Raw genomic sequence first — 17,386 nt, 5'->3', positions numbered from 1 at the left:
GTGCACCTCATCTTACAACTAGATCAGGAGGGAACACAGTAAGCTTAGGCAAGGCTTAGCATGGACTCAAAGACAGCAAATCTAGGGAGTGCACCAGCACTCTGTGAACCTTCTGCTTTCTTTACAGGATCCTTGCTGTCCCTGAAAGCTAAATCAAGGCTTTCCTTGCTGTCCCTGAAAGCTAAATCAAGGCTTTCCATTCATCTCTGACCTCCAATAAAGTTTTGGGGTGCTGTCACTTAAGTGTAACCCCTTCCCTGATGTGCTGCCAGTTTATTTGATTTCTGCTTACATATAATAGTATATAAGTGTACTTTGTAAATCATGCCCCCCCCCTCCCTAGAACAGTGCCAGCCTGTTCAGTTCAATACATTTTCACCAGCGGTATATCATATTATATCTATCCTCTCTCTCTCTCTCTACCATCTAAGTATGTTGTACTCAGTGATCACACCCCATGTACATTTAAATCTCCTACAGTGGTTCTGCCGAACCCGTATATTTATTTTTGAGAGTCCCAATTGCAATACTTTAGGGGTTGGGGAAGAGCGGACTCCATGGGACAAAGGGGTAAACTAGTAGTGTGGATTAGCAAACATACTTTCCCGATAATGGCATTGGAGACAGGGGGCTCTGGGTGGAAGGGCGAAGAATTGCCAACCTTATCGCTTATGATTAAAGTCTGGGAGAAGTCTAAGGCCCTATTAAAATTGGAAGGTTTTACTTCCATCACGCCCATATGGCACAACCCTAAATTTCTAGAAATTTTTAGACTAGAGGGGTTCTCCCCATGGGAGAGTATAGGAATAGTCTTTCTACGGCACCTTCTGAAAGATGGGAAGTTCCTTACCTATGAACAGCTGCGTGACACATATAAGTTGCCTTATGTATGGTTTTACCAATTCTTGCAGTCACAACATGCGTACCAGGCACAGGAGACTGACACCAATTCAACTATCCTCAAATTCAGCTTTGATTTTTTTTTTCTTCCCAGCAGGGGTCATCCTGTTTTTCCAAAAAACTCTTACACACACATATATATATAAATTTATCTATATATATATATATATATACACATATATATATATATATATATATATATATATATATATATATAAAAAACATACATACACACATACAAACACGCTGTATACCATACCCAGCAGTGCCACCCTGGCTAAAGATCACAGGAATTCAGGAGTGGCAGAACACAAGAGCACATCAGCCTGGAATGTAGTTCTTTAATATTACATTCAGATCATATCTAGGTCTATATCATGATAGATCTCACCTTACACTGGAAAATCACTCACCGCAGGAGACGACCACTTGCAGGTACAGACCGGCCATCTTCCCACTGCTTTATGTATACTTCACATTTACACGTACAAAAAAAAAAAATACAAGAACCAGCTAGCAAAATGAAATCAGACTTAGTGCAAAATAATTTTAGGACAGGGGTGGAGAGGGAAAGTAGAGAATGAAGGTGATTGAGTGATTTCATAGCGCCACCTGGTGGTAGATTCAATGCTAAGCAAGAAATACATTACAAGGCAGAGATAGAGGGGTTATTGTAAATGGGGTTTTATCGTTGTATAATGAAAAGTTCTAAAACTTTCTAATATATCGTTTCACTTCTTCACCTTTTCTGTCAGTGAATGGAAACATCGTCATTCACTGAAATCCCTTCTTGATCAAGTACAATGGTGCAAGGCTACAGCTCTGATATACTATACCTGACCCTGTGTGTGTCAAGAGGACAGGCTCTCAGCTTCTAGGATTGTTTCCATTCACCAACAGCAAGCAGAAATGTGGAAAGTTGTGAATTTAGACACAGAGGAAGATTTATCAAACATGGTGTAAAGTGAAACTGGCTCAGTTGCCTCTAGCAACCAATTAGAAGACACTTTTTATTCCTCACAGACTCTTTGGAAAATGAAAGGTGGAATCTGATTGGTTGCTAGGGGCGACTGAGGCAGTTTCACTTTACACCAGGTTTGATAAATCTCCCCCAAAGTGTATGATAAAGTGGCAGAACTGTTAGCTATACATTGATGGGGGTTGCAGATGGCCCCCATTACAGTACAGATCAGAGACCGGGTGCTTCCATGATGAGTCCAGATTCTCAGACACCACAGACCAGGATCCGGGGATCTACACCTCCTAGAACATGCAGGAGTGTCTAATATGGCTGTAACAGTCGCGTACCGTCCAAATACACCAACCAGTCATATATAGCCAGCCACCTTGTGCTGTCTGAAGCAGAACTGTAGAGAACGTATATCAGGGAGATGAACTAACACAACCAAGGCACAAAGTGCTGAGGCAAGGAGTACACAAAGGGTTAAGTCTGGATCCCAGGCTGCAAACTGGTCCCTAGTAACCAGACAGGACAGAGTTATATACGGGACTGCACCAGAGAAAACTGTAGTGCATGCATGACAGATAGTGTAAACATGGACCCGAACCACGGGCGAGGGAGGGGGGCGATGCCTGATTGTGATAGGGGGAGTGATCAGGGTGTGTAAACATTAAGGGGTCTCCAGCATCCCATCTTCTGTCTCCAGTTCGGCTAGCTGCCTCCTTAACGCATTCACTCGGACTTGTAGGTCCTTGTTGTATTCTATGATGTGGATCATCTCCTCGTAGGCGTCCTCCAAGAACTTAGAAGATCTGTTCCAGCGAAGGAAGACCCCTGAGGAGCAGAGCAGCAAAGTGTCAGAGGCAGGGAAGGATGGAGATGACAGAGGACGGGTATATGAGGGTAGAAGATGACAGATGATGAGTAAATAAGGGATGGAGAGGATGATAATAGGTATATCAGAGATGGAGACGACAAGTGGATGAGGGATGAAGATGACAAATGATGGGTATATAACGGATGGTGACAATGGTTATATGAGGAGTATGACAGGTACAGGACATAAGGGATGGAGAGGACAGGTGTATGAAGAACAAAATTACAGGTATATGAAGGATGGAGATGATGGGTCTATGAAGACTAGAGATAGCGGGTATACAAAGGCTAGAGATCATGGTAAATGACAGCATATAAAAGAGGAAGATGACAGCAGATAATGGGATATGAAGGATGGAGCAAACAGCAAATGAAAATATATGAACAATGGAGATGGCGGTAGTTTACAGGTATGGGAGGTACAAAATGTTATATGAAGGATGGAGGTGACAACAAATGACAAGTGTATGAAGGATGGATAGGATACATATATATGAAGAATAGAGATAACGGTATAGGACAGGTGGGGATGACAGATGATAGTATATAAAGGATGGAGATGATGATAGATGACAGGCATATGAAGGATAGAGCAGATTTTCCAGCACGGTACAGGAGAACATAGTTTCATTACCTTCCCATAGCAGCAGGCTCTGGGGGGCCACGGAGGGCCAAATGACCAGCCCATTGGCTTCATACAAGGGGTTAGTGAATTTGTGGAGTTCATTGGGTTGGTTCACCCAGGACCAGAGGGACAGTGTCTTCTGCTTTAGCTTCAACTTACTCCTACAGAGAAAAATAGTATGAAGAAACATAGCAGAGGTAACAGTGTAATACTCAGAGGACATGTACCAGTTCTGTGGCTGCAGAGTGGGTCCAGTGTAATACCTAGAGGAAGTGTTACTGGTTCTGTGGGTGCGGAGTGGGTCCAGTGTAATACCTAGAGGACGTGTACTGGTTCTGTGGGTGCGGAGTGGGTCCAGTGTAATACCTAGAGGACGTGTACTGGTTCTGTGGGTGCGGAGTGGGTCCAGTGTAATACCTAGAGGACGTGTACTGGTTCTGTGGGTGCGGAGTGGGTCCAGTGTAATACCTAGAGGACGTGTACTGGTTCTGTGGGTGCGGAGTGGGTCCAGTGTAATACCTAGAGGACGTGTACTGGTTCTGTGGGTGCGGAGTGGGTCCAGTGTAATACCTAGAGGACGTGTACTGGTTCTGTGGGTGCGGAGTGGGTCCAGTCTAACCACAGTCTACACAGTACTCACCTCTCAAACTCATTGTTGCATAGGAAGGTGCCGAACTGAGAGGCGTATGCGTGCTCAAATAGCGTTACCAGAAACTTCTCATTGAACTCAAAGGAGCAGGGGAATTGGCGCAGGATCTGCCACACACAGTCCAGGAAGAGCAGGAAGGTCGGGGCCTCCCATCTCTGCTTGCTGTTGGCGTAGGCGGACTGGGCGCAGCGGTGCTGAAATGGATGACCAGCCTGAAAACAGAACAGATATGTTAAAGTATCATGAAACCTAGAGGAAGAAAATTTAGGTGGGCCTTTAATTACTATATGGATGGTGAATAAAGTGCAAGAGCTCCGGACTAAAGATGAGCGAATCATCATCTAAACAAAAGTGAAGCGCTTGGTTTGATCAGCGTTCTACTCATCAAGTCGGCTGGCTGTCAGTGCTGCTTCCAGGATGCCGGGAAAAGCTGGATCCAATCCTGGGAAACTTCGCCCAATTTCCCAGGATTGGATCCAGCTTTTCCCCGGCACCCAGGGTGAAGCGGCAGGGAGCAGAGCAGCGCTGACAGCCAGCAGACTTGATAAGCAGAGCGCTCATAAAACTAAGTGCTTTGCTTCGGTGAGATGAGCGATCCGCTCATCTCTGCGCCGGACCTTCGGGGAATCTCTGCTTCCGAGCCTCTAAAAGGAGGCGAGGTGCAGAATGCTGAACCAAAGGGGTAATGATTCTCCTTAAAGTGTCACTGTCGTGAAATTTTTTTTTGCAGAAATCAATAGTCCAGGCGATTTTAAGAAACTTTGTAATTGGGTTTATTATCCGAAAAATGCATTTTTATCATGAAAAAGCAGTTTGAAGCTCTCCCCCCTGTCTTCATTGTTCTCCTATGGAGAGAGCTAAAGAAAAGACCAAAACAGGACAACAAAGAGTTAATCTACAAATCCCTCACGGGATATCTCCTGTGACAGTCACCAGTGACCTGTCTGAGCTCAGATTACAGCTGTCACCCAGCTCCCTGCCTGTAACCCTCTGTTATCTGCTTTCTGCTGCCGGCTAACTCCCTCCTTCCTCCTCCCCCCTCCCCTCTCCCTAGAGCAGACAGGGTACGACTCCTGCAACAAGTCACAATTTTCAGATTTTTCAGAGTGGATGAAAAAGAGGAAGGAGGGGGGGACCTGGGAAAAGGCTTTTTACATGCAGATAATGGCAGATTTGGCTAATAAACCCAATTACAAAGTTTCTTAAAATCGCCTGGACTATTGATTTCTGCAAAAAAAAAAAAAAAAAATACGACAGTGACTCTTTAAGGAGGGTGTCAAAAAGATGTGGCAAGACTTATGCTGCACTGGGAAGTCAGTGACTGATTAGAAGCCCTAGGATATGACTGTGGTTTTCTGACTTGTTTTAAGGCTTGTCAAACATTTATTTGAAGGCAATGCTATCGCCAAAAGGTGGCACCAGAGAGCTGCTTTGCATACTCTTCTTCCCAGAATGCCGCACCTCAACACAACGGGAAATATACAAAGGAAATATACATATTAATGGGAATATAAAGTCTTTAAGGGGACCTGTCACCCCCGCTGCCGGGGTGAAGCCCGCCTGACCCCCCGGTGGAGGCCCTTATACTTATCCCCCTCACAAAGTCCCACCGACGAGAACTCCCTGTCAGACGCCGTGTGCACGCTCACCAGAGATGAGTCCAACGTCCATAGAGAATGACTGGAGCAGTCATTCTCTATGGGCGTCGGACTCATCTCTGGCGTGTGCGCATGGCTTCCGACAGGGATTTCTCATCGGAGGGACGGGGTCCCGGACCAGGACTTAGAGGAAGGGGTAAGTATAAGGGGCTTCACCCTGGCAGCTGGGGTGACAGGTCTCCTTTCTCAACCAATAACATATAATAATAAATATTAGGCTTTGTTACTTCCTGTTACAAATGGCAGTTAAGTGGGCGAACTGCTGCAAAACCAGGCCAGCTGCAGTCATGGGTATGACAAAAGCCATTGTGATCTGGCAGCAGTGACGACACAAAGCTGCATATTGGTGCATACAATATATACTCACTTGCAGCCACTCCTTCTCCACCAGGGCTTCAAACCCACGGATAGTTCTGCTTTTGGGCTCCAGAATGATTTGTGCCAATGAGGTCACTTGTAACGTGGAATCCATGCCCTCTGACCCGTGCACCAAGACTGACGCTCCCTCCCTGTGCGAGAAGGTGAATTAACCCCTTATAGTGTTCTGCATTTTATAACACCTCTGGATCCCCATCATGCAGAAGGTGGTTGATGGTGAAGAAATGTCAAGCAGTGTAGTACAAGAGCCGTCTGTGGCTTCTAAGCTGAGATCATGATTTAATACAAAGTTCTACAAAATACTAACATGTATTATTCTCTCACCATTTTTAAGATCTATGTTTGCTGTCAGTGAATGGCTAACACCACATTCAGCCCTTAGACATTCCACTGCTGAGGATTTATATGCGTTCAGGCTAATGCTCTGTAAACCAAACTCCCTTTTTCTGATTTTGATTGTTGCAATGTATCAGGGCGGGTGCACTCTGTGTGGATATGGTTGCTTTATTCATGTGCATATAACAATGTCTCCACAGCAAGCATAGATCTTGTATATGGTGAGGAATTACTTTAGGTCATACAAGAATTACAATTTCTCTATAGAGCCAATATATTGATGCCCACCGGTCAATGCACTGGGCCGCCAGGCAGGCGGTGGTCAGGATCTCCTTGATGTGGCTCAGCCAGTTGGAGGCCTCCAGTTTGCTGAGCCAGCGGTCCATGTTGTGGGACTGGTCATTGCAGGCTTCCACCAGCTTTATCAGACTCTCCTGCAGGATGTTAAACCTAAAAAAAAACATCAAAAAAGGAAAAAAAAATTAAAAATACTTTTACATAACCAATAATAAAAATTATACAGCATATTGATCACTAGATGTGGAGGCGTGGTGAAAGGGATAGCACCATGCTGTGTGTGATGTTAACATGCCAGGGGGCAATTACATTGCAGTATACGCTATGCTGAGAAGTGGTCCCTGGGATTCTCATGATGTCACTTCCTGTTGACCAATGTTGTCATGGAAACCTGGTAAGGTTTCAATATTCACATGTAAACATTGATGTGGATGGTGAAGTTTGGTGACAGTCTGCATCTATTCCAATCACCATCGATATCCATGGGCCTAAATACCGAGATGGATGGTGATTTATACCCTCCATGACATTGGATGGGACAGAAATCTTTATAGAAATAATTTTGTGTCTTCTGCTTTGTAGTCTGTTACTATGGAGTCAGAAATTTACATAAAAAAATGCAGATTTTTAAATTTAGGTTGCACTTCAAAGGACACAATAGTCTCTCTACTGTGCACACTCTTGCTCTCTGTCAACAACCATTCAGGCTGACCATAGTATTCTTCAATAGGATCAGAATGTTCTGAACCTCTTGTAACCCATGACCAATAGCGTAGGTAACTTGCCCTGTGCCAAGAATCTCCAGAAATAAACAATGATACATGTAGATGTGGATATGTTAGAATAAGAGACGCCGATCTCTGAAAGGGGTAGGGGGGGGGGTCCACCATCACTGCCACAGAAAAGACAGGTGACTGTGCAGGTCTTCAATTCTCTCCATTCCCATCTATGGGAATCTTTTAGAATCCTATAGAAAAGAATGGGGGGGATGACTATGTTCTGGAGATGAATGGGACCATCTATCACAGATTAATAGCGAATGACTATGGTAGGGATACCCCTTCAAGAAACTGTAACCTTATTAGTGTCAGATGCCACCAGGGGTTCAATTACTCTTTGTAAAGACAATACACAGAAGATCCCACTACAGTTTACGTTACCGTTCAATGGCCTTGTGAATCCTCCTCCACTGGGGGTAATATGCCTCCTGCTCGAAGCCGCCCCCCTTGGCTCTCGCCTGCTGGGCCACGTTCAAGGAGCGGGTGTCTATGATGTATCCGCGCTTTCCTGGTCTTAAGGTGGCGTTGATGAGCTTCTCGTCCTCCTTACAACGCCTGCCATTGGTGCCGGTGAGGGGCTGACTGCTGCGCATCATCACCTACAAGGAGCATGTCCAGATATCAAAGGATACTCACATGGATCTTATCTCTATGTATACTGTATTTCCAGCAAGGATATGTGTGTGCATAAAAGAGTGACACTACTCATTGTGGAGGAATCTGCATCTTGGCACAGGGTGGAGGTTGAATGGGATCTGATGCTCTGATGACAGACGCAGAGTCCGGCTATTATATCGCAGGTAGTGAAGGAGAAAGAAGAAAATGGCCACCACCGTGCAGCAGAGCTGACAGAGCAGGGAGGCCGGAACAGTGATTGATGATCAGATGTGCTGCTGGGGAGAGCTCAGTGCTCAATCAATTCATTTACAATGGATGGCGGCTGCGAGAGGGAGGAGGGCTGCACGTGTCAGGGTACACATGGATATAAGAGGAGAGGGGGGCTGCACATGTCAGGGTACAAATGGATATAAGAGGACAGGGGGGCTGCACATGTCAGGGTACACATGGATATAAGAAGACAGGGGGGCTGCACATGTCAGGGTACACATGGATATAAGAGGACAGGAGGGCTGCACATGTCAGGGTACACATGGATATAAGAGGACAGGGGGGCTGCACGTGTCAGGGTACACATGGATATAAGAGGACAGGGGGGCTGCACATGTCAGGGTACACATGGATATAAGAGGACAGGGGGGCTGCACATGTCAGGGTACACATGGATATAAGAAGACAGGGGGGCTGCACATGTCAGGGTACACATGGATATAAGAGGACAGGGGGGCTGCACGTGTCAGGGTATACATGGATATAAGAGGACAGGGGGGCTGCACATGTCAGGGTACACATGGATATAAGAAGACAGGGGGGCTGCACATGTCAGGGTACACATGGATATAAGAAGACAGGGGGGCTGCACATGTCAGGGTACACATGGATATAAGAGGACAGGGGGGCTGCACGTGTCAGGGTATACATGGATATAAGAGGACAGGGGGGCTGCACGTGTCAGGGTATACATGGATATAAGAGGACAGGGGGGCTGCACGTGTCAGGGTACACATGGATATAAGATGAGGGGGGCTGAACAGGTCAGGGTACACATGGATATAAGAGATGGTGGGCTGCACACGTTAGGGTATACATGGATATAAGAGGAGGGGGGCTTCAAATGTGAGGGTGCACATTGATATAAGAGGAGGGGGGCTGCACATGTCAGGGTACACATGGATATAAGAGGAGGGGGGCTGCACATGTCGGGGTACACATGGATATAAGAGATGGGGGGGCTGCACACGTTAGGGTACAAATGGATATAGAGAAGGGGGGATGCACATCAGGGTATGCATGGATAAAGAGGAGGGGCGATGCACGTCATGGATATAAGGGGGGGGCTGCACATGTCAGGGTACACATGGATATAAGAGGAGGGGGCTGCACTTATGCATTTTATTCAGTAGCAGCGTGTTGGCATTAGTAATTATGTTTGCTTATAGCAGTGGTCACGTTGTGGCGGTATTATTTGTTATCTAGTCTAGAATTGGCTGTGTGATGGCAGCAAGACTGCACAGCTGGGGGGAGGGGGAGGATATAAAATATATACCACACTGGTGGGTCTCCATTTGCTTATAACAGTGTAGCCCACTGAAGTGCCAGGTGCAGGGTAGCAGGTCCTTTTTCTGTGATTATTATTTGCTGCATACAGAATGATCATTATTTCTGCCCGTCACATAGTTATGCTGATTTTCCCTTAACATTGAGCTGCTGACAAGGGCCGAGCCATTCCGCTCAACAGGAGAGAAAACACAAGTGCAAGTGATATACCATGTGCTAAGGTAGGGGATGGTGATCTACTGGGTGCTCATATACCATACACTGCCAAGCTGATGAAAGATGATATCTCATGGGTCCTCCCCACCATGAAGGTACAACTACGATGTTTGACCAACGAGACCAAATAGCCCTGGCCTGGTAATACAGGATCAGTAATGTATGTACACAGTGACCCCACCAGCAGAATAGTGAGTGCAGCTCTGGGAGTATAATACAGAATAATACACACACATAATTGATGTTTAATGGTGAACACACCTTTACATTACAGTGGTCACACCATGTCACTAACTGTACTGTGACTTACCCTATTCCCCTATTATTTTTACAAGGTCTTGGCTTCAGTGCCTTGCAAAAGTATTTGGCACCCTTGAACTAGTCAACCTTTTGCCACATTTCAGGCTTCAAACATAAGAATATAATTTTTTTTTTTTTTTTTTTGTGAAGAATCAACAAGTGGGACACAATCATGAATGTCAATGTCGTCCTAAATGACTGATGATGAGAAATAGAATCCACCTGTGTGTTATCCAGTCTCCGTATACATGCAGCTGCTCTGTAATAGTCTCCGTATACAAGCAGCTGCTCTGTAATAGTCTCCGTATACATGCAGCTGCTCTGTGATAGTCTCCGTATACATGCAGCTGCTCTGTGATAGTCTCCGTATACATGCAGCTGCTCTGTGATAGTCTCCGTATACAAGCAGCTGCTCTGTAATAGTCTCTGTATACAAGCAGCTGCTCTGTGATAGTCTCCGTATACATGCAGCTGCTCTGTGATAGTCTCCGTATACAAGCCGCTGCTCTGTCATAGTCTCCGTATACATGCCCCTACTCTGTGATAGTCTCCGTATACATGCAGCTGCATCATGAAGACCAAGGAACACACTAGGCAGCTCCCAGATACTGTTGTGAAGTATAAAGCTGGATTTGGATACAAAAAGATTTGCCAAACTTTAAACATCTCAAGGAGCGCTGTGCAAGCAATAATATTGAAATGGAAGTAATATCAGACCGCTGCTAATCTACCAAGACTTGGTCGTTTCTCTAAACTCATCTCGAACAAGGCGAGCACTGATCAGAGATGCAGCCAAGAGGCCCATGATCACTCTGGATGAACTGCAGAGATCCCAGGCTGAGGTGGGAGAGTCTGTCCTTAGGATTTTAAAAGATATGACGACAGTGACACTTTAAAGTTTGCCACAAGTCACCTGGGAGACACCAAACACTGTGAAGAAGCGGCTCTGGTCAGAGGAAAACAAAATCCAACTTTTTGGCCACAATGCAAAACGATATGTTTGGCATAAAAGCAGCACAGCTCATCACCCTGAACACCCCACTGTCACACATGGTGGGGGCAGCATCAGGGTTTAGGCCTGCTTTTCTTCAGCAGGGACAGGGAAGATGGTTAAAATTGAGGGGGAAGATGACTGAGCCAAACACAGGACCATTCTGGAAGAAAACACCTGAGACTGGGACGGAGATTTATCCTCCAACAAGACAAAGATCCAAAACATAAAGCCAAATCTACAATGGAATGGTCCACAAATAACCGTATCCAGGTGTTAGAACGGCCAAGACAAAGTCCAGACCTGAATCCAATCGATAGTCTGTGGAAATAGCTGAAAATTGCTGTTCACAAACTCCCTCCATCTAACCTCACTGAGCTCCAGCTGTTTTGCAAGGAAGAATGGGCAAGAAGTTCAGACTCTCGATGTGCAAAACTGATAGAGACCCCAAGCGACTTGTAGCTGTAATCGCAGCAAAAGGTATTAATGCGAGGGGGCCAAATAATTTTGCACGCTCAATTTTTCAGTAAAATTTCGTTCCACTTCACAATTGTGTCCCACTTGTTGTTGATTCTTCAAATTTTTTAAAATTTTTTATATCTTTATGTTTGAAGCCTGAAATGTGGCAAAAGGTAGAAAAGTTCAAGGAGGCCAAATATTTTCGCAAGGCACTGTATACATTGTACTCTATGAGCGATCACTGAGCAATCACAGACATGGACTATTATTGATTTGCTCCTTGGACCAATAGAAATCCAAATACTCAATGTGTAATAAAGGCTAACATACTCACCATACCGTTCTTCCTATGATAATAGCTCAGCACTGGGAATCGCCCACCTTGACGGAACGCAGCCACCTTACGTAGAGACTCGTCGTCGATGGACTTGGGCACAATAACGACCGGGGGGTAGGATGGACAGACGGAGAAGTCCCTGTTCACGTCACTGAGTCTCCAATCTTCAGTCTGATAGAGTTACATAGAGGGAGAGATATACAGTAAGGTAACACAAGGTCAGATTCTTCCTCCTCCATTATATCAGCAGCTTTCTGGGAGTCCTGGATGCTTCCTATTAGCTCCTATGCCAGTGGTCTCCCTCATCCTATATACACACACACACTTGTCAGTCCCTTTGGTGTTGTATCATGTATGGAGCCTGCAGTATAACCTCTGTGCACTCCGGCTCAGCCTGTGCTGACAGTGATCATCGGGTGGCCGCAGTTTCCTTGTTTCCTTCCACCACTTCCTTCTTTACCATTCTAATCTCTGTCCAGCAGCACAGGAGCGACACTGACCTGGCAACATGCAGAAATAGACATTGCTCGCTTCTACCCAGAGCACACAATCATGTGACCATAGTGAGACTGGTTCGCTGATAAGTGAGGAGAGCGATGATGTGATCTCCACTATCAGACAAGACATGGAGCCAGTGAGGCCTTATTCACACGTCCCGTAAAAATTGTCCGTGGTCGCACATCCGCAACCACGGACAATTTTAGGGCCCATGAAATCCTATGTGGGCATTAACACCATCCGTGCAGTGATCCTTGCAGCAAAAAAATAGCACAGGTCATAGAGCTTATAGACGGGTTTGCTGAGTCCATTATAACCTATGGAGGGGCAGAGGGGATGAGTGAGCAGGAAGAGGAGACAACCAGCTTTGCTGTTTGGAGACTTTCTGGGCATTGCATTCACAGGTCAGAAAGGCCAGTGCTTATCTGGAAGCTTGCTGAGATAAGGTTGCAGGATGATGTGCTGTGCAGGGCTGCCTTTTCTCCTCTCCTGCTCACTCACCCCCCTTGACCTCGCCTCTCTCCACGAACCATATGGACACAGAAATCCTTCTTCTAAAGTGAGGGGGGGGGAGCCTGCAAAACAACCTTTTGAGTACAGAAGAAAACTCTTTTGCTAAATAAAACCTATTACAGAGTTTCTTGAAATCACTTGTACTACTGATATTTTTATTGGTTACTTTAAAAAGTGACATTCAAATGACAGTTACACTTTAAACTTTTGACATTTAGATGTCTGGATCGATTGGGGTCCAAATGCTGGGACCATTAAGGTCCATTTACACAGAAAGGTTATCTGCCAGAGATTTGAAGCCAAAGCCAGAAACAGACTATAAACAGAGATCAGGTCATAAGCTCAGTCCTGGTCCCACATTCTCAGTAGCTCCATCGTGGTCCACATGCTCAGTCACAGCTCCTCCTGTACAAAGACGCAGACCGATTCCTGCTACTGTGCAAGGGGCCAATAAGCATCAGCATTAGAAGCATCTTCTCCTAGCCAGCACTGGACACATTAAACATTCAGAGAGGGAATAACAAGAGCAGCAGGGGGCACCATAATATATAACCACATCTAGACACTCAAAATTGTATTTTGTGCGAGTTGAGCAACCTGAGCAAGAGATATACAGTATATGCCTCCGGCTCAGCTGCAGTAGTGACAAAGGTCAGGAGCGGAAGCTTTCTGCTCCAGTGGGAAACTCAGTTTAGAGTGGGGATTCCTATCACTATGATGGATTCCCTGCTCCTGTAAACAGTCCTGACCACAGACCTTCAATAACTGTTGACTGAACAATAGTTATTACACATGAGCGAACCTCGAGCATACTCGAGTCCATCCGAACCCAAACGATCGGTATTTGATTAGCGGGGGCTGCTGAACTTGGATAAAGCCCTAAGGTTGTCTGGAAAACATGGATACAGCCAATGACTATATCCATGTTTCCACATAGCCTTAGGGCTTTATCCAACTTCAGCAGCCACCGCTAATCAAATGCCGAACGATCGGGTTCGGATGGACTCGAGCATGCTCCAGGTTCCCTCATCTCTTATAGTTATCTCTCCCCTGGGTTTGTTTGGATACTGGGCAGTGTTCAAGTCCCGAACAAAATTGAAAAATGCATGCTCATCCCAATGTAAAATTGTAATATACTTTTTTGATATAACAGACAGTCTGAGAAGGGACACAATATCACTCCTACCTCACTAGCCACGCACACATGTAATGTATTGCCTCCTCTCCTCAATATCACATAATAAAGTCACAGAGGAAGTGTGCAGCACGTTATATATAACAAATCATACATACTATAAATGCATAGGGTGACAAGTGCAGCAAGTACAATGGTAAAGATATAAGAGCATAATAAAAAGCAGGTGCAATGAACGAGCTCACCAATGGATCATGATAAACCCAGTAATAGGCGGATGATCGCTCCTAGCCCAACCCTGTCCATTGGTGAGCTTGTTTATTGCACCTGCTTTTTATTGTGCTCTTATAATAACTAAGAGTCCTATTCCACAGGCCGAGCAGGGCCTGATTAACGATTTAAACGAGCACCGATCTGCTAGATCGGTGCTCGTTTACTGGGCCTATTCCACGGCACGAAAATCGTTAGAGAGGGCTGCAGGGACATTGTTACCGATGTCCTTACAGCCCTTGCACAGTCTTCCTCCCCGGGTCCCGCAGCGCAGCATCAACTCCGGAGCGGCCCGACTGCGCTGTCAGACCGCTCAGCCAATCAATGGCCGCAGCGGTCCCGGCCTGTGAGTGGCTGAGCGGTCTGACAGCTCAGTCAGGCTGCACCGAAGCTGATGCTGCGCCGCGGGACCCGGGGAGGAAGACGGAGCAGAGGAGAAGCCCTGCTAGGTAATGTATGCTGCTTCTTAAATCGTCGGTTGCCGCACATCACTATTCCACGCAGCGATGCACGGTGGGTGACCGATGATTTTAGGTTTGGGCCTATAAACGATCAGCCGATGACATGGTCATCGGCCGATCGTTTTCTCTATTCCACCAAGTAATGATCGGGCCGATTATCGCTCCGTGGAATAGGCCCCTAAGTGTATGTCTCTACCATTGTACTTGCTGCACTTTCTCACTTTATGCATTTATAGTATATACGTATTTATGATTTCTAATTTATAATTAAATTATTAAGCAGGAAATGGAGAACTCACCTCCAAGGCGAGAAGCTCAAACTCCTGCTCAGGAAGGAAGGAGCTCCAGCCGTCCTCCTTCACCTCAAACATGGGGCGGTAGAAGAAGGGGTACATCAGTGTGATGGAGTCCAGGGTGGATAAGGCCTGAGGAGAGGAGGAAAGGGGCTGTTACCATCTATAGACACAGGATCCACACACAGATACATAAGGGCCTATTACACAGAGCGATAATCTGCTGAATCAGGCAGATCCGATTATCGCTCCGTGTAATAAAGACAACAATCAGCTGCTGAAAACCATCATGATGTTGTCTCATAATCCAGCCTATAAACCACCAGCCGCCGGGCACACATCACTAAGTGTAATAGTGATACTCAGCTGCCAGCTGATGACTGTTTAAAAAATATATATATATTAACCGTTATACATACCAGTCCACACTCCCCGGTGTCCCTCTCGCTTCTACCCACTCCCCGCAGCCGCCATGTGAACATCTGAGCCAGTCTCTGAAGTGGCAGGCCGCTCGGCCAATCACTGACCGAGACAGGACAGCACCGCAGCCAGTGATTGGCTGAGCAGCCTGTAACTGCAGAGACAGGCTCAGACATTCCAGCAGCTGTGGGAGAAGTAAGAAGGACACCGGGGAGCGTGGAGAGTCCTGGCTGCTCAATTATCCAGCTGTGTAACAGGTCAGTGAGCGAGCAGCGATCTAGCACATCAGCGCACGCTTATCCACAATATCGGGCCGTGTACAAGGCAGGACCCAGGAAGAGAGAGGATGTAGTTACAGAGGAACTCCACTGCAAAACCAAATATCAGACTGGCTCCCCAGGATCCTGTACACCAGCGCCACTGTCCCACCCCGCACATCAGTAATAACATCAGGGTACATACCTCTATGGAGCTGGCGATGTTCAGGCATTCGTCCATCCCGGTGATCTCCAGCTGGATGATCCGCAGGTCCTTACACTTTACGGTGATGGTCCCGGAGGAGCCGACAAACCTGGAACATATCATACATAGGATTAGAACCGGCTCCTATAGCCTGCATACAGCACTGGTCACAGTACCAAGGGGGCTCAGGTAGTCACCGCCAGCTGCAGCCCCTGTTGCTAGGTAACCACAATATTAATACACCTGCCCCATTACAGAGACATCATATCCCCATACCGTTTCTCAATGGAGTCGATGTTGGAGTGCAGCAGCCACAGCTCCTCACTGTTGTCCTGCCTGGAGCTCAGGATCAGGTGGTGACCCGTCAGACACAAGGTCCCGCCCACCGTGGGGTGGAAGGGCCTGTGGAGCAGCACCTTATCCACCCGAGGCGTCTTGATGAGCTCGGCGAACTCCATGCTGGAGACAAGGACCGTCAGCCCTTATATACGGGTCATACTCCTCACCGTGTACCGACAACCAGGCCCCAGCCTCAGCCCGACCGCCCTGCGTGCGCGTCCCCGGCTCCACCGCTACTGCGCCTGCGCGAGCTGCTTCTGCGACGACACCTATGAATCCAGTGTATCAAGCAGGACTGCGCATGCGTACTGTTCCATTCGTATTCCCTGTGATGTCGCGCTTCTTACTGTACCGCTTTCTGCCGGTAGATGGCGCTTGTGAAAAAAAAAAACAAAAACAAAACTATCTACATAGGGAAGTGGTATGGGGAGGGGGTGAGGATGCCTGTAGACAAGAGGCGGCAAACTTTATGCTAAAGAAATGTATCTGCTGCTTGTTTTTATTTTCTTTTGCTTTTGTTTTTTTTTACCATAGGGTTTTGCATAATAATAAATGAATATAAAGATTTATAAAAAAAAATAAATAAATCAAATTGTCCTGTTTGTACTGTATAATGTATGAGGAAACCAGCAATAACTAATGTAAATGCAAATTATAATGCAATCATTTATTCACTTTTATCATGTAGGTCAGTACTATTCCAACTCATGTTTGTTTTTGTTTTTTTTTGCTTTATTTTATGCGTTAAAAAATGTGTGTGTCACCGTGTAACAGTTAAAGGAAACCCGTCCCCATAGCTGTCTAAGCTATCAGCATCACTGAGCGGATTGATATATATCTTTATGGGAGAAGAGTCAGTATGACTTGTAATATATTGATTGAAATCTCTGATGTTTCCAGGTTAAGGAGTCCAGTCCATTGAGTGACCCCGCCCACTGGACTCCTTAACACAGAATGATCAGGGATTTCAATCAACATGTTACAAGTTATACAGAATCTTTTCCCACAAAGTTATATATCAATCTGCTCAGTTCGTCCTGCTCTATAACGATGGTGAT

The 17,386-nt window shown here is 46.1% G+C and overlaps 1 protein-coding gene across 1 annotated transcript; it reads right to left on the bottom strand.

Moving 5' to 3' along the window:
- Positions 1-1,970: 1,970 nt before the first annotated feature.
- Positions 1,971-16,576, bottom strand: MTMR9 (myotubularin related protein 9). Its single transcript, XM_069975816.1, has 10 exons — positions 16,266-16,576; positions 15,990-16,098; positions 15,114-15,239; positions 11,935-12,108; positions 7,841-8,058; positions 6,672-6,833; positions 6,037-6,178; positions 4,003-4,223; positions 3,372-3,523; positions 1,971-2,695 (listed from the first exon to the last, which is right to left on the bottom strand). The coding sequence occupies exons 1-10, from the start codon at positions 16,445-16,447 to the stop codon at positions 2,532-2,534; spliced, it is 1,650 nt and encodes a 549-aa protein (XP_069831917.1). The 5' UTR covers positions 16,448-16,576; the 3' UTR covers positions 1,971-2,531.
- Between the last annotated feature and the right edge of the window lie 810 nt (positions 16,577-17,386).

This window comes from Dendropsophus ebraccatus, chromosome 6, assembly GCF_027789765.1.
Source record: "Dendropsophus ebraccatus isolate aDenEbr1 chromosome 6, aDenEbr1.pat, whole genome shotgun sequence".
Classification (NCBI taxonomy): domain Eukaryota; kingdom Metazoa; phylum Chordata; class Amphibia; order Anura; family Hylidae; genus Dendropsophus; species Dendropsophus ebraccatus.
This window is presented reverse-complemented; position numbering and strand designations above follow the sequence as displayed.